General features: G+C 32.8%; 2 protein-coding genes and 1 long non-coding RNA gene across 6 annotated transcripts in view; 1 reads left to right on the forward strand and 2 right to left on the reverse strand.

Moving 5' to 3' along the window:
- The window catches only part of LOC126852649 (alpha-mannosidase 2), a 119,440-nt gene extending 116,110 nt beyond the window's left edge, over window positions 1–3,330 (reverse strand). Inside the window, exon 1 of the mRNA XM_050597644.1 lies at window positions 2,998–3,330. The gene's annotated coding sequence lies outside the window, so the exon portion shown is untranslated. The remainder of the gene's footprint in view (window positions 1–2,997) is intronic.
- A 9-nt stretch (window positions 3,331–3,339) lies between these two features.
- The window catches only part of LOC126852664 (uncharacterized), a 49,394-nt gene continuing 26,800 nt past the window's right edge, over window positions 3,340–25,933 (forward strand). The window contains exons 1-2 of the long non-coding RNA XR_007687861.1: window positions 3,340–4,297; window positions 4,384–4,759. This is a non-coding gene — a long non-coding RNA (uncharacterized LOC126852664). The remainder of the gene's footprint in view (window positions 4,298–4,383; window positions 4,760–25,933) is intronic.
- LOC126852660 (aquaporin-like) lies at window positions 9,246–24,867 on the reverse strand. Of its 4 annotated transcripts, none has more exons than XM_050597674.1 (5): window positions 17,358–17,504; window positions 16,829–17,016; window positions 15,582–15,725; window positions 13,569–14,027; window positions 9,246–11,979 (listed from the first exon to the last, which is right to left on the reverse strand). In XM_050597674.1, exons 1-5 carry the CDS (start codon window positions 17,383–17,385, stop codon window positions 11,974–11,976), a joined length of 825 nt encoding a protein of 274 aa, XP_050453631.1. In that variant the 5' UTR covers window positions 17,386–17,504; the 3' UTR covers window positions 9,246–11,973. The 4 variants fall into 4 exon arrangements, with proteins under 4 accessions (XP_050453631.1, XP_050453627.1, XP_050453628.1 ...); XM_050597670.1 differs by having other exon boundaries at window positions 9,246–11,982; window positions 17,358–17,503; XM_050597671.1 differs by lacking the exons at window positions 9,246–11,979; window positions 17,358–17,504 and adding exons at window positions 12,663–12,974; window positions 24,690–24,867.

Consider the following 25,933-nt stretch of genomic DNA (forward strand, 5'->3'; position numbering starts at 1 on the left):
TATCGTAACATCTTGAGAGGAAAAGTGTCTCGAATCAATTTAAAAAAAAAAAAAAAATTGTAAAATTTACACACTTATCATCATATAAGAGAAACTGTTTTATATTCTATACAATGTCATTATATAAATTATTATAATATCAATATCTGTAAAAATAATATAAACTCGATATATTTTATTAATTCACAATTTTAATTTTTCTAGATTCCATTCGTGATTCGTCTCATTCAAATCTTTTCTTCGATTGTAACTGTCATCTTTTTTTTTGTTAACATACGATGTGGAATAAATAAAAACCGATAAAAAACATACGATCAGAAATGAATTGATTGTAACATCGAGGTAGATGTTGAACAATTTACCAATAATTATAATACACACATGTACAGTTGCCATTGTGTGTTTTAATTATTTTATAATATTACATAAATAGATATCGATTTTATCGATTTTTTTATCAAGTTTATTGATAAAAAATATTTTAGTGCGCGTTTATTTTCAGAATGCAATTATCTCCGGCAATATAAAGCATAATATTTCGTATAATGGATGTGTTGAGTATATCTTTGTTGCATTTAATATAAGCGGAATATAAGCGTTACATCATAGAATTCAATGCGAAAACAGATGAGTTTGCGGATAGTGCGGAATGCGTAATAATTCTTCCTGGAAAACAATTCTTTACACGATAATTTATAAAGACATTGGCGCAGAGTGCGAACTGTAAGCGCGAACAAAGCGACAATGCCGACAAAAAATAAGATCGAAGGCCCTTGAAACTGTTCGCGTATTTTTATATGTATTTTTACGTCTAACGATATGTAAAAAAAAAAAAATAAATAGCGTTCTTTGAAAAATTAATGTACAATTCGTAATTAATATAATCTTTAAACAAACGCACAATTTCTAGATATTTCTCTTGTATTTAGCGTATTAATTTTCAACCGAGCCAATAATCAATGTCTTACGTCTACGAAGGAGAAAAAACGATTACGACCTTGAAACGGGACAGGTGATAAAATGCTAGTTCGCTCCACTTTTCATCGAAGACACGCGACCATTAACTGAAACGAAAGGTTTGGCCTGTAGCGGCGAAACTTTCTAGCTGCAGCATACGAATGAAACGGTAAAAAGAATCCACTAAAAGCGCGCGAATAAATCGATGAAGTCTCGTAACTTTTCGCGTAAACATTAAGCGAGAGCGAACAAGAAAGCTGAGAAAGCTTGGCGTGTATGCAAGATCGGAATTTCACGTCCGAGATTAATCCCAAGAAACGTGAATATTATTAATACTTTTAATTTTAATTAGACTTGCCTAGCTAAATTTAAAGCTTTTAAATCTCATAATTTAAAAAAAAAAACGTTATTTGCCTGCTTAATTAACTATGTCTTTTTTAAATTAATCTAATATCGTAAATTAATATATAGGCAATATTATGCATCATTAATGTCATTAACAGAAATTTATTCGAAAAAATCTACTTGCCACCTGCGCGCTTCGCGCCAAGTGTTATTAATAATTTAATGACGTATTTACCAGCCAAAATTATTACGATTGATTCGAGATAAAATGGCGAGATTTATGAATAAATATATTTGTGACAGGAATTCTTTTCGCTATATGACATTTAATATACATAAAGTATATATAAAAGTAAAATGAAAAATTTTTTCAACGGTTTGTCCCTTGCAATTTCCGGCTATTTCTGAGATTTCGTTTGCATAAAAGTGGCAATAGTTTGCTATTCTGCTTAACGAAACTTTACTCGTGCAGTTTATACATTTTTGATGAGGGGAGTAGACAACGTAAAGTTCGCGTGTTGCAATCAGCAACTTCAGTAGCAACTCTAACATAAGAAGGAAGAGAAAGGAGCCACCGACCGGAAGGAAGTGCGAGACAAACTTCTTCTTAGCATCATTGATTCGAGATAAAATGATGAGATTTATGCATAAATCATATATTCGTGCCACAAATTCTTTTCGCTATACGAGACTCGTTTTGCACGTCTTTTTCTCACAAATTGTCATTTGGCGAAAAATAGATGTTATTATTGAAAAATACAACATATTCGAGATTATAAAAATGTTAAATAGAGAAAAATAAAACTTTGTTCGTAGATTTTTTCCCGTTTTACAAGATAATAGAATTAAAATAAATATGACTGCCCGATTCGATTCTTTGTGAAGGTCAAGGTCGTAGTTAGAATGTATATGACATTTACAAAAATATATATACAAGGCTACGTGCAAAACGACTGTCGTCCAATATCGTGTATCAAATTATTAAAAGTGAGGACTTGGCATTAAAAGGCTGTAATCGTTAATTTTTTAAAAATTCTTTGAAATCTTTATCTTGAGAAAAAAAAACTGTAGCTATTAGGAGTAATTGTTAAGATGAAGAAAAGAAGTAAAAAAAAAAAAAATTCTTTTGCAAATTAAATAAATATTATTTCATATAATGTTTACGCTTTATTTGTATATTTTTCGATTTTTTTGCGTTTATATAATATTCGCCGATATACTTGAAAAGAAAACAGTTTACTTGCTAAATTTTTTCACTTTAAAATTGTCCGATTAAAAATTTATTGCAACAGAATATATTACGCAAATCATTTAAAATTATCGCGAATATTATTAGCATCAATATTTAATATGCCAATTAACTGCATATATTATTAGTATATAGAAATGACTAATATATACATAATTACAAAATTAATAATAATTTAAATACGCTGCCAAATTCGGTCACATTAACACATAAAGGCATCGTTTTGAATTTACAACTTCAGGACATACTACATACGCAACGATCTTTGCGTGTTATGAGATATATATTTTTATGTTATGAGATTGGCGATCGCATCTGCAAATAGCGTAAATTTTACATCATAAATATTTTAGGAAATATCATACGATCTTCGAGCAAGAATTAGCTCTTGTTTCTCGCGACTACAGCCCCCTTTTTGCCATCGCCGTTGTTATTTTCGTACTCACCGGTCGCCATGGTAACTCCGCAGCAAGTGTCCACAGGTGTCCGCGAAATTCTCAAGGATCACGTACGACGATCGCTGAATCCCGGCACGATACAGTCGTATGTCCCATGGTACAAGATCACTCACGGCCGCACTCTTTCGCGTCACCAGTTTCGATATTCGACGCGACAATCCTTTCCGAGACGCGCGCGATTTACCTTTCCGAGGAGACACCGACACTCGCGGTCCAACGACTCGTCGCGGTATGAAGGTCGTTGAGAGTTGAGAGAGTCGAGACGAGAGAAGGGAGCGTAGTCGAAATTTTTGCGCGCGTCACGCGACGCCCCCTCCCCAACTCCGCTGATTGGTCGCCGCCTTTTTCTCCCCCCGCGCGCGCTACTCACTTCGCATCGCGCCTCATCTCACACCGCAGATAATTCAAAATCAAAGTGGAAATTTATTCTCTCTCTCTCTCTCTCTCTCTCTCGTCTGTATCGAAAAATCGCGTATGTATCGTAAATTCGTTTTCTTGCACTGACAGTTCCTTCGCTATGCTACTGTACGACGTGACAGATAGGCGAATATTGTTCTCTCGCGACGCGTTCGCGGAAGAAAAGTTCTGGCGATCGAAATATTTAACAGAGTAATATGCGAGTAATATTCGTTAAAATTGTCTCATTTCTACGCGATAGTCTTTCGAGAGACAAGGCTCTTCGCGATTCTTCGATTATAAATTGGATCATTGAACACACACACACACACAGGATTTCCGCCGGATTTCCCTCGTAACATTCGAAGAGATTCGAGGCTGCACGAAAGGCACGCGTCCTTCTTGAAATTCGTCGAAGTTCAAGTACGTCACGCGTCACGTGATGCATGTATGCCAACCGCGAGCGTCTAAAATTTGTACATTAGTCGTTAAGATTCGAAAATACGTACATCGCGCGCCTCGGCGAAAGTGTCTCGTTCACTTCGATCGTTAATCGAGTGCATTCATTCACGGGATTTCGCGTTCGTGTTTACATCTCTCGCGTCGCCGTCCACACCGCGATGGAATTGCGAGGGCGCGAGGGAGGGAGAACGACAACAATGCGCGATGAGACGAGCGGTGACGAGCTGTTGAGACGTAGGAGTTGAGAAGGACGACGAAGCAAAGTACGCTTACGTTACATTCATACGTATCATATATAGTTTTGCGTGACACGAGAGTACTCTCGCCACGCGATACGATACGACAGGTGACGTCGCCGAAGGATGGGAAGCGAGCTCTCCGTTCCTGCCCTGCTTCTGCGTCCCTCTCCCAATCGCTCCGTCTCTTTCTAGTAAGTATACGTTACGGACGAGCCACGCGAGGCTCACGTTCACACCGCGTCTCTCTCGACTCATACATCGCGATACTCTACGATAGGATATCGTGGCATATCGAGAGGATACGACGAGTGACGTGTCGGTGCGCACGAGACATCGAACGATGCCACGACCTCCGCAATCCGCGGAAGGACTGTCGTCCGACCGCGTTCATCCATACCCCACCATCCGACGACGCAAGGTGGAACAACGAGAGCGAGATGGAGAAAGAGGGAGAGGAGTTTGACTGACGGAGAAGGGATTCGAGCGAGGGTCGACAGCGACCGAGTGAGAGAGAGAGAAAGGAAAGCCACGAAGATCTTACGATGCACGATGGAGAGAGAGAGAGATGCCGAAACGGCGCCATGGCCTGCGAGAGGGATGCTTCCCAGGACCGTAAGCAGCCACCGCGGATTCCGAGGTACCATGCTTCATCGGTAAGTACGATTTCTCTCTTATCACTGACTGGAGTACTCGAATGTCCTTTTCCCTCGAAGTTAATCCGCTCTCGTCAAGATTTTCAAATGTCAAATACATGCGAAATATACTAGGCATGTATTTTGTGCGATACACATATATTTAACGGTATTTCTTCATTCTAATAATATTATAAAGCATTTATTAGACACGATTCTCTCTAGACAAACATTGTAAAATATAATATTTTCAATATTTTCTTCTTTTGCAAATGTTAAGAAGAATTCATTTAAAAATACAAAAACTTTCAATTTATATATTTAATAGACATATTTATTTTTTATATAAATATATATTTCATTATATATATATATATATTTTTTTTTCTTATATTTAATTCTTTGCACGTAAAAATTTCCGTTATATGTATATAATCCCTGGCCTAATTAACTTTATGTTTCACGGTATATCTTGATGCAGTTCTTACTCGGCTTTTCTAAGGACACCCGCTGTTAGGTCGGACCTGTTCTCGGTTAGGTTAGTTCGTGATAGCGGGGAAGGGTAGGACTGTGGAATATCGCGGAGCGAGGGCGGGGGAGGGGACAGACCACCGAGTCGAACGACTGGTCGAGTTTGCGCACTGGACAAAGTATATAACCGGAATATACAAATTTTTTATCCGTGTTTCACGGACCAGCATGTACATCCGCGACTGCGGTAGGTCGGCCTTTAAAATCACCGCGATTTGTCCTTGAGACGGAAAATGAAATCGATACCGCATTGCATTCGAGGAACAATATGTTTTTCCTTTCGCGGCGAGCCACTCTGCACGCGATCGTTTCCTGTCGGTTAACCCTCGTGATCTCTGTCCGTATTGATCCTCCACTCAACTCTCTAGATTTTATTTCTATTAAAGGCTTTTGAGAAATAAGTTTGCGTAATAAATCTTGCTCAAGAAATGTCAAAGTTTCCTTGATTATTCGTTGATTGATCTTTAAAGGATCAGGGTTGAAGAAGAAAATACTTGGAATCTTTATTTTAGGAAGAAGTTTCCTGATTTACTTCTCTGTTTCAAAGAGTAAAATGCTGTCTTGAAAACATTAAAAAATTAAATATCGCGCATATGGTAATTTTTTTAATTCTACTTTTAAAAAACGATTTATAACGATTTACACGCGAATTAGGTTTCAAAAAGTTGTTTCATATGCTGTGATTAAAAATATACTTGCCAAATTTCAAGTGACGATTAAACACGTGACCAGTTGAAATATTTAAAAAAAATTTATGCTTTCGATACAAAAAAATATACAATTACATTATATAATATAATTAACTTTTTGACATTACAATTTTTGCTCTATTAAAGATTTTAATAAGTATGTTTCTTTCTCGTACATTAATCGAGGTTTATTACAAAATATGTACATTTTATTTTTTTATCATATATTTTTCGTACGTTTCGTTAAAATTCTAAATGAAAAAATACTAAATGGCATCATATGTAGATATAACATTTTCTTGAAATCACATACACACATAAAAATACAATAAATATGAAACGCAATTTCGTCGAAAAAAAGATCCTAATCATATAAATTTAATTACGAAGTGATGGTGATCACAGGCGCGTGCAATATTCTTTTGCATGTGCTCTCCAAGTTCGTACACTCGCATAATTATGAAACTGCATTACTTAGGAAAAGTGGGACAAGTAAACGGATTAAAGGAATGTAATGTACGCGCCGCCCGAGGCTGCTGCCCTTTAGTTTCATAGCAAAGTTTACGAGAACATTGACGAGTTTATTCGATCATTTACTCGTAAAGTTTTTATTTTGATAATTACAAAGATAAGTAATTAAGACATCTTTATGTTTTTCTCTTCACAATTATTGCGATGTTACCAATATTTTCATTATATCTGCAATATTACCAAATCGTAACATTGAACTAAATGAAATAAAGCGAACAAGTTTCCGGTTACGCATAAATTATTTTCTGATCTATAGTCTTTTAATAAAGTTTGCCAAGCTAATGAAATATAAAAATAATTTTGAAAAATTTAATTTATATACTGTAGCAAAGTTATTTCAGATTCCTTCGAGAGAGAAGATTAATTAGAAAGATAATAAATTTTAACTAAAGAATATCGTGGACGAAACAAGACTTTAATGAGTCTCAAAGATTCTTAGGATTAAATTAAACGGAATCATGATTGAAGACTTGAATAATTGCAGAAAGAATATGTTTACGAAATATAAGTAAAAAAACATGTATTTTTTATAAGTGTACGCTTCCAGAAAATTATGATTTCTTTATTATACATACATTAATTACTATTTTTGTTTTTATTATTAATTTTTTTAATTACTTTTCTTCTCTAGAAAGAAACTTTTGCCAAATTTAAAGAAATATAATAATCAAAATTATGTTTGTAATAACTTTAAAAAAAAAAGGAAATGTAATATATAGAAAGAGATTTTTTTACATAAAACTTTTTTTTCTTTCTTTTTCCTTTTACTTTTAAAAAATAATTTTTTCTTTTACGTATATCTTTGTTCTGCAACAATTAATACAATTTCTTATTTCTATACGAGTTATTTAATATCAAAATTTTAAATTAAATAATTATACGAGATATTGCGACAGTATGCAGGGCTGCGAGAACTCATTCGAGCGTTTATAGATCGTAATGCATCGGTGGCGATTTATTTGGATATTAGGCTGTAATAACATGTAGGAGATGCGAAACTTTGCTTATAGTTAATCCAATCAACCAATCCCATGCGGAAACGCCGAACCATGCTTTAATTAGCACCCAACCTCGACCGCTTAATTCTCGCAGTTCGACCTTGAACGTCTCTTTGCTTCTTGCTGTTGTGGCAGATATTTTCGTCCTCGCGTCTGGATGAAATTTTCATTAATTTTTTAATAAGAGATATCTATTCGTTCTCTTTTCTTTCTCTTTATCAAATTCCGTTGCTTTTGATTACAAGACGCGCAAATGCGAATAGTACAAGGCAGATTTGGACAGCGATATAAAAATTTATTCACGCTCGCCGTACTTATTTCGTCCTTATCTGGACGTCGACATGGCGGAATAAGTGCCGACGAATAAAAAGAAAAGAATAAAAAAGACAAAAGGAGAAAGAAAAAGACGCGCTGGGCGAAAACGACGACGATGGCACGAAAACGTAAAATAAAGAGAGCTAGGGGGGGAGAGAGAGAGAGACAGAGACGAGAATAGAGGAAAGGGGATGGAAGTTGGGGAAAGCCCGGCGAGCATTAAGACCAGATTGAAAATTGAATTATTAACGAGCGACCTACCGCCCGGCATGTAAATCATACGGAAATATAACTTTTCTTTTCCGTAAAGGAAAAATATGTCCCGAACGCGTGCGAGACGTCCTAGTAGTGACATTCGGATGTAGTTTTTCTCGCGCGAGCAATCTCTCCTTGTTTTCTTTTTTTTTTTTTTATTTGGTCTTGAATTCTTTTATCGCGTTTTATATATTTTTTCCCAGACCGCTCTTATATTTTTGCTTAAACCAGCCCCTATTCTTGTCTAATTTTGCATTACGTTAAGAGTTATCGTTCTCGCGAGACCCACTTGCACAAAATGTGATATTATATATACAGGGTGTTTGCCACATTTGGAATTGCATTTGCTCGTATTTCTCTTCGACTAAAAATAAAATTACGAAAAATTAAATTTTTATTACTTAACAATATTATCAATTTTAATTTGCTTAAAGAGATTAAAATTTTTAGTATAAAATAAAATTATATAATTAAATTTAATAATGAATAAGATTTCTTTTGTTGTGCATTTTTCAAACTTACTTTTCGAATATTTTTTTTCTTAATTTTATTCAGAAAATCATTCAGAAAATATTACTAACCATAAAAATATCATTACGAATAATCTCGCGAAATGGACACCCTATATACGAGTATATTCGGGTAGGAGTGCCAGCTTGTTGTTTTATTCATTTATCTGGATAGTTAATATACCGCGTTTAATTGAATACGAAATATCCGTCCGTCAACGTGGCATGATATTTTTATGAAACGTCATTGCATTAACTTTTTTTCTGCGCCCTTGGATAATTCTTACGAAAAATTTCTCGAGCATTGTTAGAACACGTTGCGAAAATGCAGCGGCATATCCCGGTTTCCAATATCCGCGGATGAAGGGGGGCGGGTGAGGGAGGGAAAGGCACCTGACAGATGCGCCTGTACTGCAGCAAACCCCGAGTACGAGGTAGTCACGAACGGCTGGCGCGCCAGGCGACACGTTGCAAACGCAGAACGTGGTGAATGGGAGAGAGTTGAAAAGTTATTCGGGACGCGTCACCATTACCACTGTGGTAACACGCCCCTTTTTGCGCCCAAATCAATTTCTTCCACGAGATCCGTCGATATTTCTTTTTTTTTTTTTAACTCGTAGCGATGATTCATTCAGTTGACCCAGTATAGTAGTTTCTTTAAAAAGAAATAATAGACGCGAAAAGTATAACTTGTGTATTCTGTACAGTTTTACGTTATCTTCTTTACATTGTTGCTTGAGAAATGATAAATGTGTACAAAAATAAGCAGCGAAGAAAAAAAATAATTATTCCTAATGCGAGCATTTACGTGCATATAATATTTACGAAATCTTATTTTCACTTGTCTATTAAAATGCGTGAATTTGTATACAGCTATGATAACGGTTTATTGCAGCTTATAAAGATAGAGAGAATATATATTATTGCGAGAGGAACAGAAAAATATTATGAATATTTTATATTCTTGTTGAAATTTCCACAATACACGCCGCAATATGTCACAGTCAAAGGCCGGTATTAATGACACGCATAATCAGAGACAATTACATATAATTTGTTAGGCGACTATAATTTAAACGTAATATTACAAATATTGTGCACGTACAAACAATCCTGCAATCGATGGCCGATTAACGATGTAGCGATTAAAACGTACGAAAAGAGAGATGACGCTGTTTTAGTCTCTGTCATATTTTTTTTTATCGTTTTGGACAAATTGATGAAGTGTTTGTATCCTGACGCGATCGGGACTGGCAGCGTAGATATTCGTGAACGAGTTACAAAATTTTGACGGCGCATCAGACAGCCTGCGGCAAAGGGGAAAATCAAAAAGTTACACATTTTACGTACGTCATATTTTTTTCGATGACACTCGCTCAATTCTTCTCAATCAAAGTTATTTTTATTTACGCGTTTTCATTTATCGCTCTACGAGCATAAAACTCAATTAAAATGCACATGCGAGGATTATTAGTTTTTTTTTTTTAACTCCATTGTAACAGCAGGATATAGAGCAGCTTAAATTAATGGTATATTTTATTTTGTTTAAAATAAAACTAAAAAGATAATTAAAATAATAAAGTAGAGAAAAGATATTATAAACATTAAAAGCACTCTCCGTAAATGCAACATTTTATTATAATGTTCATTATGGAAATGTTTTTTTTTTTTCACATACACATATGTATATGCAAAATATATATATATATATATATATATATATATATATATATATATATATATGTATGTATGTATGTATGTATGTATATATATATATACAATATTATTTATTAAACAAATTAAATAATTAAACAAATTAAAGATTAGAAATTATCTAAAAATATAAAATCTTTTAATTGAATAACGATCGGGTTTTATATTTAAGAACTAGAAACTTAAAAAAATAAAGTGCAACATATTAATTCTTCGATGATATTTTTTCGGATCGTTTTTCTTTATATAATTCAAACAGATAATTCTGCAGGAAGTATAATAAAACAGGATACGTGTACGAATGGTCATATATAATTAATGAGAGAGATTGTGCCATTTTATATATACTTTTTTACATGTATATTTGTGCGTCTATTGATAAAATTTATAAATAATGAAACTTGTTACTTGTTTGTAAATGCTCGAAAGCTGCCCCTTTCGTTTGAAAGCTTTTTTTCCAGCGAACGAAACGTTTCTCCCGCCATAGCGATAGCTTGGAGCAAGTATATATGCGTGACTATAGAAATAACGATAGTGTATACATTCATGTAACAAAAATTGGTACGTAAAGAGTCATCGGTCGCGGCTTTTTCGCCGCTTTGGAATCGACATTTCCGCTCCCGGCGGAATCGGACGACTAACAAACGCAAACAGTACGAAACAGCTCTGCCTAAACGAACGTAAAAGTAAAATTCATCAAGCAATATTGCATAAGAGTATTGTAACGTATAATCGGATTGCGATAACTATAATATATTTGCCATGCAAAAGACGCGCGAATCAAAGAGAATGAAAATATGGCACTATAAAATTTCGTGAAATTTGATTTACTTTCAAACTGAAAACAAAAGAGTTCATATAAAGTGTAAATGTAAATATGAAGTGTAAAGTTTTTTTTTTTTTTTTTAATTAGGTATACATTTTTGAATATTTATTTGCCACATTCATATTCTCATCGAATCGTAAATTTGTACTTGTCTCTTATAGCAGATGAAGAAAAGAAATAATATATGTATATACATACAATAAACTTGTAGAGATGATGGAGGTATTTTATAGCGAATATAGACTATATTACAGAGAGAAAGTGGCACACAACAGGTTTATTCGAAATTAATTTCTTTCGTATTAATTGAGGTTTGATCGTAAGATTGAGTCCACTCTCGACGATCCTATCGTCGAGATGCTTTCACACATCGCGCGCGAGTGTTTTGCCAGGATAAATCTAAAATACCTGATTAAACACAGGCAAGCATACTTAATTAGATATTAAGACTCGATAAAAGAACGCGGAAGCCTTATTTATTCGATTTCGATTTAAACTGGATTATTGAAAAAAAGATAACAATAATGATAACAAACGCGATTTAATACAATTAAACGATTTTATAAAACTAACACTGAGAAATGGTGTGACTTGCGGTACGAGAATGTACGCACATGATGGGAGCTACGTCATTCTATGATGATAATCTCGAAGATTGCGTACATCTTCTGATTGACTTCTGAGCTCCGAAGCCCTTTTCATAATTCTGACTGTTTGAAGCGACTCGTCATCGAATCGTCTGTGTGTTTTAAAGTATCTGTCTTCTCAAGAGATGTTTGAAAGTTTTCTTCGTGTTGAAAAAATATCGACCGAATTTTAGCTTCTTTTTACCACCTGTCACATTGGTCGGGGTTTGTCTCCATCGAAATTAGGCCTGCTGAAAGAGGAATGCGATAATATCAATTAATTTCAGCGCGCATTTTGAATGCGCGGTCGCAACTGGATCGAAAATCAATGAATCGCGGAAATATGTTTCGCGTCCGAAAATGCCGCGGGAAAATGAGGATGTTTGAGGATCGCTAATAATCGCAGAATTGTCTGAATAACCTGTCTCCACTATTCCACTATGCGCTGCGGTTAATAAATAGCGGTCTCACAATTAATATTGGCCGAGTATAATGTACCGTTATACTTTAATTGAAACGAATGGAGATTATTTCTCGCTGCTCGAAAGAGTTTTAAATTAGAATTATGCTTTCAATTGCAACGTAGATAAAATTAATTTTCTCTCAGATCTCGCAAAATTTTTCAGACAATTTTTGCATAAAAATTAAAAAAATATTTCAACGTGCTTTGTTTAGAAACATGACAACATTCTTGAAATACTGCGAAGAGATAAAAAACGCGAAGCTTTACGCAGACTTTTAAGAATTGTCTTAATATTCTTGCACCGTGCTCTCATCGTAGATAATACTTAGAATGAATTTTTACTGCGCTCCAAATTAAGTTGCTTTTATTGAGAGAGCTTTCAGATGATTGTAACCGGATGCGAGTAAAATCATTATTCCGCGATGATAGTGAAATAAGGAGAGATACGATATAGAATAAAATACAATATCGTCGGGACGACTTTATTTCTTATCCATTTTAAAGCTTGCAACAATCGGGGCAAACCGACAACGTTAAATCCAGTAACGTTCCGTAAAACCAGTTTTACTGAACTTCCTTGCTCATCTAGCGATTTATCGTCGACCTTTACGGCTGGCCCTTACAAGATAATCCGCGTCATGCGAAGAACTCTGATGCATGGCGAGTATGGCGTTTATATGATAAAGTCACGTGAGCCTCGTCCCTCCCATATTTTAAAGGGTCGTTAAAAATCGCACGAAGATGGCCGTTAATTTCGCCGAAACATCGTTAACGAGAATGCTGAAACGGGAGTAATTCCTCTTATGCGAGAGATTCGCACGCATTTTGTAATTTTCATCCTTATAATGTTAAATTATATATATTAAAAAACAAGATTTGCCAATTGATTTTTGCTAGCTAATTTTTTCGATATAAATATCGGAGAGACAATTCTGATATTTTATATTAAAAATACATTTTTTTAATTGCAACAGTTGATCACTGTTAATAAATATGCACAAACAATCTCTCGCGTAAAAAATCACGACAATCGTAAATTAATAAAGAATGCAATTTAACGAATTAATTACTTCTTTATAATATTTATGGCATTAATAAAAATATATTCCACTTTGTCGTGAAATATATTTTAACAATATTTAATGAAATGTTCTCTTTGAATTTTATTTAAATTAATTTACAAAGAGAGCACTTTTTGATCTTAAAAAAAATTAATTGCATATAACATTTTAAATAATTGTACAATTATTGCATGTTGTTTTTACAGTTTCTCACATGATTTAATTATCTTAAAGACGAAAGAACGTGAAAGACGAAATCGAAATAACATGTTGTCTTAGATTTTCCTTCTTATTAATCATTCAATCATCTTACCTCGCTTTTATGGGCATCTACGCTGTTAAGTGCAACTGCTTCGGCGGTTGGCTCTTCATCTTCGGGAATCTTTGCGGGAACGCCGAAGATTGTTTTATACATGAATGAGGAAATTAGGGCTCCGCCGATCGGGCCGAACCAATAGACCCAATGATGCGACCATGCATTGTTCCACACTGCGGGCCCCAATGATCTCGCCGGGTTCATGCTACCACCGGTGTAGGGTCCGAATACGGTCGCCACTACGGCGACCGTGAGGCCGAATCTTATCGGTATCGAGTCCGAGTTCTTCTCGTTTCTCGGATCCATTATGGCACAGAATACCAGCATCAGCAGGGAGGTAGCGATTGCCTCGAGTATCAGACCCTGGATTATGGTCAATTCAGCGTGCAAATCAGTCACGCAAAGCTTATTCTGGTCGGCAATATCGGCTGTCAAGCGATTATACGGTGTCAACGCCTGCAAGGAACATTGAGTCAAAATTAGTTGAGACAACATTTGCAAACGATTTTTTTCTGGAATGTCATTAAAATTATCGTGTTCCGAAATTTTTTTTTACTTTATTATAAAGTAAAATAAAGGATTTTATTGTGGATAAAGTAAAGCAGAATTTTATTCCGGATCAAAAGCAAAAGCTACATTAATAACACATGTCGATTCTTATATTCATACATTATCGTACTAAAAACGTGCGTATAATTGAAATAAAACTGAATATTATTTATTTGAGAATATTTGTTTGTAATAGAGACTTGTAAATCGCTGATTGAATAACCATCACAGCAAAAAAAAAAAAAAAGAAAACGTCCACAAAAGCACGGTTTAAAAATATGAAATATGTACGAAGTATTATTTATGCAATATTCTTTTGCCTGATACTGTTATATTAAAACAATTTTGCTCTTGGGTCTTACGCCAAGATTATTAGTTTTTTTTTTATGCGAGTAGTATTTCCATAATGAATATATTCGTTCTACATTTTCCGCGATCGATGAACTCTGAAGAATGCATTTTTTTCATTTATAGGAAAAAGGAGCAATTGTTACTATTTATTTCGTTTGCTTCTTATCGGGATTGCCACGTCAACGTGTCACTGCGAAAGACGCAGAAATACCGCAACAATAAGACTTTTTTCTTATTACGAAAACATGAAATATTAATCGAGTAACAGGTGTACTGAATTGCTGATTAAACAAAGGTTGTGATCCCCGCATTTTGCTGCGCGTTGATATAAGCCAGGTGAAAAGATTTCTCGAGTTATTTCTGTCTCTTTCTCTCCCTTACTCTATTACTCCATAAATATCGTCAATGTATCTGTTTTGCTTATTAATTTTTTTCGTTCATTAAGATATCATCGAAGTGAGAAACGCGTTAATTAATTCTTTAATAAAATCCACATTTTGTGCGTATCGTTCCAGCGGTGTATAGCTTAAAGTACGACGACAGATATGAAGGTCATCACGTGTGTGTCTCAACAAACTTAGAAAGTATCTTTGTATCATTTCTATATTTAAACACGATGTTTTCGATCGTCCAGTTTTATTTCACGCGTTTTAATCATTACGCCATTCTATTAATTTTATTCGTAAATGAAAAACCAAACCACTTAAAAAATACAGAAAATTCTATATATAGTTTTTAAATATTAATTTATCTATTTAGGAAAAATGATATTTGCTTTATACAAGTATTATAAATTTTATAAAGATTAATATTTTTTTATTGCCAATTTTTTAATACATATAATTTTTCTATTGTTTGAAACAAAAAATAATTGTAAGAATAACGAAATAATTATATATATATATATATATATATATATATATATATATATATATATGTACATTTTTACGAAATAATAATTTTATTCAATCTTGCATAATTTTTATGATGATTATTAGATGGATTGATATTTTTATTTTTTTTTTATTTTTTTTATTTTTATGTAATTAATTGCAATATTATTTAGTGAAAAAAAATATAAAAAAGAATATATAATTTTTTTATACCTACCTTTATCATACCGAACCCCAGAACACCACCTATCGACTGAGATATAATGTATACTATGGCCTCGGGAATAGTTTTTTTCCCCAAAACGACAGATCCCGCTGTGATTGCTGGATTAATATGAGCCTGACTGATGTGACCGATACACTGTGAAAACGGAAAATCAAAGAGAAAATATTTAATCATCGATAACATGCTAACTTCAATATTGCTTTATTAAAAAACACATTACATGCAATAAATTCCAAATTACCGTATACAAATTATAAAGCGAGGTGAATAAAAGCTAATGAAATATATGTGCTTTATGCATTAGAAAAATTCGAGTACTCGCTAACGAATCGCGAAACGGATATCGCCACGTTTTGCCATAACCCTGTTTGCGAATACGAGCGAAAGGCGGCATATAAAAGAGTATAAAAGAGATAAAACGCGCTTGTAATATGCAATATTGCAAAATACTTGGATATATATAATAAATAAATCCGCGATAGAGAGAGAGAGAGAGAGAGAGAGAGAGAGAGAGAGAGAGAGAGAGGGTCTTAATCAGAATAACAAGATTAATATTGATGAGTTTAATTTTTCATGCTATGGGAAAATATACTGTGCGTCAATTATCGCTTTTTCATTATTATGAATTAGTTATAAAAATAAATCTATCTGTTTATATATTTCTCTCTCTTTCCGTCTCTGCATACGATCGCGTCGAAATTATAATAATTTGAATCGGTTCGAGCTTTAGTGTTTAATCACCGGAAATTACACGCACAGAAATATCGTGGTAGATGGACGGGTTTTGTCGTACATAATTAGTGTTGTTTATTTCGAATATCTTTAAACTTTAAGCTTTTTACTTTCAACAAATTTGGGGATTCAATGGGTTTCAATGATACAATATGATGAAAGACGTGCCATTTTCTTTCATTACAACATGAAATTCGATGATATATTAAACGTGCAATTTTATACTATACATGTAGAAATGGGATATAATAGATAACTATAATAACGTGGATAAATGGAATGTAATCGCGGGATTATACTACAAATTTATAACTGCGATACTATATAATTCTGTTAAGGTAATTCTTAAGGAAGAAATATTAAAAGAGAGACGCGCGCATGTGCAAGGTATGCTCGATATTACATAATGTTGTGAACTCATATTTTTAAATGCACGTGAAGATTAGATAATAATATATTGAGCGATCGGTCGTGTGTTAACCGAAGATTTCCGATCACCTACTGACCTGGATCACAACCATAACCGCTAAGCCGAAGTTTAGCGTTATCGTTAAATAAGTAGGCACGATATCTAGACCGCTTACACAGCCTATACATCCCACAAACACCAAGATGAATGTACCAATCACTTCCGCCACTGCGGTGACGAGAGTCTTCTTCATAGTACCCTCCTCTTCCATCCATCTTTTTAATCCTGGAAAGCATTTCTTCGATAAAGAAACAAATATATAACTTCTTCAACCAATAAAATTGAGTTATTTAAATTTTACGCGAGGAAATAAGTATTTATTAATTGTTGCACACATAATGTCAATTCTCACTTCTCATTGTCTAACACTACTCGCAAGATTTCACTTTGAGAAATACAAATATCGGAGGATTGCTTCTCGAAATGTGCCATTATTTATGGATCACATTTCAGGACGAAATTTTCGATTTTTTCTGCTAGTCAGCTGTCTTTACTAGCGTCTTTATGTCACGGTCGCGCGATAATGTCAAAGGATACGCGATTTTCCACGTCATTACGTTACTTGCCTCTCGTTTTACGACGATTCCGCCACATTTTGTTACACTACGTTGAATAAACGTGCACAGTCCGCGGCTGCCATCGACAGAATAACTTTCACGAAAGGCAGATACAGCATTGGCATTTCGACAAGGTCGATGCACGACGCCGTAATACACGCGACTTCGATGTACGATGTATGTATCACTGTTAATATTAATTCTATTAATCGAAAAAACCGAGCTAAATAACTTACACTCACGCAAATATTCGCTTTGCGCCGAACGGAAGTAATAGATCATTAAATCTGCTGATTACGCAGCGGGTTACGTAGTCTTTCACATAAATTAGTTTTAAATATTACTGTGTGCTTCTCGAGAAACTTATTGTGGTTTTAAAGCAGTTGAGGATTTTAAGAACTGTGTTTCTTTTGAATACGCAAAATATCAGAATTATACTTTATATGATATATGTTGTATTTTTTGTTATTTTAGAAAACTTACAACATAATTATATAATGAGATTTATTTTAAATATAAAAATACAATTTAAAATAAATTTTGTAAATTTATGTCACTATTCTTTCTCCATTAAAACTTTTTAATCGATATTCTATTCCATTATTCTAATTTTTCGAAACAAGCGCATGGACAATCGCTTTTCTAATAAAGAAGAATCTTCGCCAGATGATAGCTCATAAAAACCATTAATAAAGATGTGGAAGACGTTTTTTTTTTTTATCTTTTCTTTACAGCTACTGACTTTATCGCACGATATACACGCGACGCGATAAAAATTCGTGGATGCATTTATAGTATCGTTATAATTTACCTATGATTAACCTTGTCAAGATGATATGTTGTGATTAAAATTTAGATATACTGGCTGTCATATATGTAACATAGCTGCTTTAATATTGGCCCTTTCTTAATCAATTCGATGAAAAAAGAAAAAAATGTTAATTGTCGTAATTTCTATGATTATCGAACTACATTAAGCAAATATTGACAGGCACAATTTAAAAAACGCTAAATTAAAATGTGGAACGAAACAAATAATGAATATTTCAGAATTATATGTCCTGTGATCTATATTTTTATTAGAAAATAAACTTTTTCACAAGACTGTCTCTTATACAGAGTGAAAGTAATACAGTAACCGATGTGTAATGTAAAGAGATATCTATGTTTCGCGATTAATCGAAATTATTTCATAAATGGCAATTTATTAATGGATTGATACATTAAATTCTCAGTGAGAGTGATGAACAAATCATAAAGAGTCATGTTTATATCAATTGGATTATTGGACTTATCGCAGAATTTTCTTGACTACATTGATATGACATCAGATGATTATAGTATAAAAATAATATCGCGAAAAATTCCAATTGCAAAATAGATATGACTTTCGTGCAAACGCACATTTCTATCTCAACTTTATTAAAAGCTTGGACTGAAAACATATTACATCAGGAACGGGATATTTCAAAATTGCAACATAAAAAAAAGAGTATTTATCTCGACTAAAGCTGAATCTTTTATGCTGCATCCTTGTAAAGAGCGTTCTGTAAATATTGTAGGAATAAATTATATCAATAATGAACTATTTTTTGTGGAAAACATTAAAAAATATTCTGATTTTTATTGTAAAAAGGAAAATAAAACGACTTGTTTGTTCTTGCAATTTTTCCGATTCTCCGGCTAAACAATGAAAAAGCAAATATTTTGTCAAAAGTCTTTATAATATTTTTTGATCGATAAGCTTGATCAATCATCTTATTATTCAATCGACAGTATCGTATGTATTAAAGAAATTTTCATTTTTATTTATTGCTTGTAATTATTGCATTATATATGATTAAATCTTTAGATAAGATAATATCAAACGGTACATTTTATATACGTTAATTTTATATCAAAAATCGTTATTTCTTATTTGTTAATCGTTAGTTGTTTACATTTGTCGCGATTACATTTTGCCCAACATCGGTCACAGGTCAACGATAAAATATTTGAGTTTATCGCGTATATTGTGAAAAACAGGAAAGAATTTAGCAGTCGACAACTCCACTTTCAGAACCTGTCGATAATACTTATCCAGTGATAGCGAATGAATATCGCGCGTGATAAGAGCAGACAAATATATATTTTTAGAGAAAAAGCAGCGGAAAGCTTATATAATATTTCATATTGATCGATATATCTTTGTATTGCAGTAAAAATATTATCGCTTCTCGTAATAAGATAAATATGTGGCGAATCCAATTATCTTATAATTTCGTTGAATTAAATGCATACAATTTCCTCATGCACGCTTAATAATCTTCGACTATTATATATTTCTACGAAATTCTTGGCATTATTCGATTTTGTATGCTCTAACAATAAACGGAAATGCCATTATATTTTTTTTATCCTATTTTATTTGATTTATCGCCATTAGATTCGCGAATCCTAACGCAAAGAGAACATTATAGGAATTACATAATTATTGCAATTAAGAAGTAAATCTCACAAAAAAGCTTATACCTGATAATTCGTTACATCAAACCAAGATTTTATTCATGATTTCGACAATTAAGAGATGAGTAATCATTAATTTGCGTAAACGACCGACCGACCGTGGTAGAATCATATTTATGGCTTTAAAAAATATCGCAATCTGCAATTAGATACATGTGAGGCAGAACACGTAATCGCGGCTCCAGTGAATCATTAAAATTGTGCGATAATTTTAACCCGCCGCATATATACGTGAATGAATCAAATCCCACCTGTCACGAGTCGATCGTTAACATTGACAGTGTGAAACTCGTCTAAGGAAGATGGATGGGACGCGCAAGAAGAAGTCGCAATTTCTTCTACGACACATTTGTTGCGCGCGCCACTAATCGTCGTCGCTCGATCGTTCGCCAGCACTAACGAAGCTTTAATCTACGATCTGCATACAATCGGCTAATTTTGGCGGAAGCACCGCTAGGAGATTACGCAGCAATTAGCCGACATAATCTGCCAATTAGACCGATAAACGCGTGCGAACGTAGATTAAACGTTAGCCGACGCAAATTGACTAATGATCCGTGCATACATACTGACAATAAGTCAGCGCAGCTTCTTCCTCTTCCCTTGAGACCGAAGATTGATTTTTATTCATTCGTTGAATAAAAATCGCTTTATAACAATTCTTCTTGATTTTGTACGCAGGAAAATTGCGCTTTTTATCTCGCCTTTTCTCTAAAAGTACGATAATTTAAAATATTACATTATTTTGAGAGATACAAGAATAATTATTGAGATTTATTCCTTTGATGTGTGAAAATTTATATAATTTGATTCGTACATTTGAAGAAAAGACTAGATATATATAGATATATGTGGTATTTTTTACATCAAGAGTAAACACATATAATGAATTCGATCTATATGCGAATGTTACGATACTGACATCTTGAAGATTTATAATTCTCTTTTTATTTTGCATGTAAATTCTATCGTAATTAATCGCAATGTATTATTATCGATCTTTTTATCGCGGACGATAATAAAATATTTGCGCGCAACTTATACACGTACTTTGAGAATTGACGTCATTGCTTTATACAATAACAACGATCAAGTTATAGAGTTTGCAATTAGCTATGAAATTGCATCTTATCATGATGTGTATATTCATGAGATTTATATTAATGGATAGCGAGAATGCAAAAGTCACCTAATCTTTAACGATTCGAAGTTCGTTTTTTTCATTTCCGTTAGAGGAAATAAAAATCTATATTATGAAGGAAAAGAAACTAGTTTAATTAGCATACACTAATATTATGGAATTATCACATCAAATTGCTGTTAACGTACAGGTTGAGACAAAAGTTTATGGAATTATATTATAAAAAAAGACACATTTATATCTTAATCTGCAAATATTTACGATATATTGCTCAATTTACTTGACACAGTTTTTTTTTTTGATGGCTTAACTTTCAGTTGACTGTAATAATAGATAAATTTATAACCTAACCGAGACGTGTAATTTTCCAAGTTTCTCTTATCAACTTGCAAAATTTATTATATCCGCACAATTCTCATTTTGCATCGATATCAATAATTGCGCGACGCGTCGCATTTCGGAAGATATATGTCGTGAAAAAAGTTTCCTCATGTCGCGCGTACAATTAATGCGCCCTCGTTAATTACCGATCAGCGTTTACTTAGCACAATTGAGATAACCGCGGAGCAATTCTATAAACTTGGATGTATCGCAATATCGAGACTGGGTTTGTTTTCGCACGCTAGGACGATAAAGACAAGTACCACGTGTTAACCGATAGCGATGAGTCGAAAGTCTAATCGCATATGCCATAACAACCGTTGAACAAACGTACTCTCGTTAAATGATCTTTCGCCGTTGAAATATATTGGATAAATACGGAGCGAAAATGAAGTCTCTGTAAATATAGCGATGCGCGATATCGATGAAATTTTCATCTGTATATTGATTCGGATCAAAGAAAAGAGGAGTAGAAAAAAAATTTTGTATACGTCAGAGATTTATCTGTTGCGCGATATGGCTTAATAAGATGGCGATGATACGATATTTTGATTTTATCTTACCAAATTTTTATTACCAGCGTCATAAATTGGCAATATCTTTTAACGTAATCTTTTATAGATATATTAAACAAGCGTAAGAAGATTATTATATGTATAATGATAAAACAAGTTTTTATGATAGTAATAAAAATATCTATATTCTTAATAAATATATATATATTAGATGTCGTGTTTGTATTAATACATAGATATATTAACTTTTTATTTCAATATAAGATTTGTGTTAATTAACTACATTTTTTGTTTATTTAAGATAATCAATAATGTGTCGTTGCAATTTTTTTACGTATCATTAATTTAATATTCACGAAATGATAGCGCAAATAAAATTTTATCATTAAAACCGATTGCAAAATAGAGATCACCTCTCGTTCAATATTAACAAGTGGTTGTCAGTGAATTCAAATTTTAAGAGAATGTTATCATCGGGACTAAAATGTTCTTATCTTGGATAGGCAGATAAACATCTGCTATTTCATTTCATCATGAATGCGCCAATCTAATAAGGCGCACAAGTGGGCGAGTGTGAAAAATTGTATCTTGAGATGCAATAGCCAGGAAAATCCGGGGCGTAAGTAATACGTTACTCACATCGACAAAACAATCTCTCGCTACTCTCGTCGATAAAAATACTTTTAGTCGGAACGAATGAAGAAGAAATCCTTGAAACTACATCGTGATCTTACTCGCGGCGAAATATTCGAATAGAATCGAATAAATATATATATATTCGTATCAAAAGTTCAGAAATTGCTGCCGCATTTTTCGTGAAGGATTTTTATAAATTTTTTTAACACTAGTAGATGATAAATTAGAGTTTAACGTTATATAAAAGAATAGAAGAAACTCGTGACGCGGAATAACCGTTGAGCAGATTTTGCGGAAAATGACACAGTTTAAACACAATGATAATTGATTCATTAATTAATGATTGAAATATGATAGCAATTTAAATAAGTGTGCTATTTAACATTTGCGAATTAAAATTTACTTTTATGTATGCACACAAGACCTTAAAGACTAATCAACATTTGTTCACGTAACCAGTCAGTATAATTGCGTGAAGAAGAGAATTATCGTGCAATTGGTCCTCTTGTCTGCTGTAATATACGATTATCATATTATATTATCATGAATCGTGTTACAACAAATTGTATCTAACATTGCTTGCGTGTGGGATGTTATACGGACATAAACTATTGTTAATCTTACAAAATTGTATGTTTATAATAATATTTAATTTGTGTGTAATTATTTCGTTAAATTTAAACGTTTAACGTTAAAATATTAAAGGTGAAAAATACAAAATAGAGAGACTATTTAAAAATACAGTAAAATATTTTTAAATTTATAAACATAAAATTTATAATGCAAAAAGAAAGAGAATAAACAACTGCACAGATATATTATCTTGAATGATAATTAAAAAAGATGTATATACTCTTATATAATGAAGTAATGAGAGAAAAAGTTTCTTGTTGCTGACTATGTTAAAAAATGCACTTTGATCATCGTATGATTCTTTTCTTTCGCATTGAAATTAGCAATAGCAATTTCATCATATTACGTGGGATGAATTGCAAAGAGTTCCATAGTAACTTGTATTAGGTATTATTTTTTTAATAATATAATACATATTATTTTTGCTTGCTTTTAATTTAGTTTCTGTTGTTTTATAAAAAAAAATACAAATAAAATAAAATATAATTTTTAAATTAATTTCGTGCCTTCTATGACATATCGTCGTTAGTTAAAATAAATTATCTTTTAAATCTATTAAATCGAAGATAAAGAATATTTTAGTATATAGACTAATGTCAACGGCCCCATGTTATGGAATCGCTTACTTTTACAAGAGCAATGACATATTACCACTTTTATTGACAATCACGAAATATAAAGCAAATTGTTTTGTCATAAAGAAGCAAGTTTTATTTGCACACAATCTAATTTTGAATTCATTTCGAAACAGTTAGTCGGATAAATAACAATAATGTACATAAATAGCTTTATTTATAGTTTTTGTTTCATCATTCTCTTATCACTCACTTATTATACATTCATATGAATTATTTATACGTTATATTTATTGGTTTATTGTTGAAATTAAAATTTTTTTAACATATAAATATGATTGTCTGTTTTTCTTATCTCATATCAAAAATGTGTAATATTAAGAGACTGATAATTAGAGATATTTATAATGCTAAATATGAAAAGTGAGTATTATCAGTAATATTTAGATTAATTTAGAAGCGAATACTATTTTGAGATCTTTTTTTCTTTCTAGACAGTTTATGTTTCGAGACCTTTTATAAGTTATTCAGACCTTGACAGTCTTCGGTATATGCTGCGTCATATTTTCTTTTCATTAAATAATAAACATTCTCGAAAGTACAATATTAATATTTTGAAAATTTAAGACTCATTCTTATCTAATGAAAAAAAAAAAAAAAATAAATAAATTTTTAGTGCTTTTATTAGTAATATTGCTTGATAGAAATATTGATATGAACAAGATTTAAATAAAAGTAGATATTAATATGATATTTTCTAATTATCTTATTTTTGAGATTTTCATAATTTTTTCTATATTACGTGTGCATAAAATGCTCAAATTGTGAAAGTATCATCGGCTCCATAATTATCGAAATTTATTACATTAATCATTAATTATACTTATTCCAACTATCGTCGCAAAACAATACTTTTTGAACGAAAAAGGAGAGAATTTTAATGAAAGTTTCTTACCTGCGCGAAAATCTGCCGGCATGACGGAGCGTCTCTCGAACAGAGAGTGTCACAACACCACAAACACAATGTTCCGAACGGACAGGTGCCAACACGGGGCAGAGAAAGAAATAGAGAGGGACAGCCGCACACTCCGTCAGTCGGTTTCTTTGTGAGCCGCGAATATGATCGTAACTCTGTTCTATCGCGCGAAGAAGACACGTGGTTTCTGCTCACATGATGTAACAACGCGACTACTTCGCCCTACTTCGTCGCTCGCTATTCGCTCGTATATTAAAATCAGGCGGGGATGTTAATTTCAGACTAGGGGGCTTTCGCAGAGAGTATCGACGCTACTGCATATCGCGTAAGTGTCAGCAGTGGCTGACAGTGATTTGTCGAAGCTTTCATTATCAGTTTGTTCACCGACGTATACTTTTAAGTAGATTCTCTATATACATTAGATTAAGATTAAGAAATCTTGTCGCGAACAATGCTAGGAAGTAATTTTCTGTGTAATTAAGTTTTCAGTCTTTATCGTTGCTTATGTAACAATAACAAAAAAACTCGAGAATCCGTGGGACCATCTAAGAAACTGAGAAACAATTGACCAAGTTGTCTTAGTAATATCATTCGTAACATACTGTCGTTTACTCAATTTGTTTCATTATTTTTTCATCTTCTTTTATTTTAGTTTTTTTTGTCAAATCTGTAAATTTTTTAAAATTGAAATTACATGTTTAATATTCCAGAAGCTTGATTGCAGAAACTTAAAGAATACTAATTTTGGAATCGAACATTTATGGCGTCATATATTTCGCAATACGCGCTTTCATATATGATCACCGCTATTTTTATATCTTTCTATCTAATACGCCTCCAAATGTGTCTGTATTTTCAGGATTCAATTATGTATGAGATTGATGACTTTTTTTTTTTTTTTTTTACAACAGACTAATATTTTTCGAGTCGTCGGCAAATATTCGATACATTTCCTATTTTTTTGAGGCAAAAAGTTATCGATAAAACACGAATAATGAATTTTTAGTGAGTTTTTTCATTTTGAATCACTGCAATCTAAATATAAGATATTTATACCTCATAAATTTGTAAATATTGATAGTAAATTTACACTACTGCTTTTAAATAAAATTAATTGCATATTTATAAATGCTGTCATTTTCAAGTTGCTTGCAAGTATCTGCAAATCACACGAATTTCAATACTAATTTTTTAAAAATTAATAAGTTAGAAAAATTGGTGTT

Source organism: Cataglyphis hispanica, chromosome 11 (genome assembly GCF_021464435.1).
Source record: "Cataglyphis hispanica isolate Lineage 1 chromosome 11, ULB_Chis1_1.0, whole genome shotgun sequence".
Lineage (NCBI taxonomy): Eukaryota > Metazoa > Arthropoda > Insecta > Hymenoptera > Formicidae > Cataglyphis > Cataglyphis hispanica.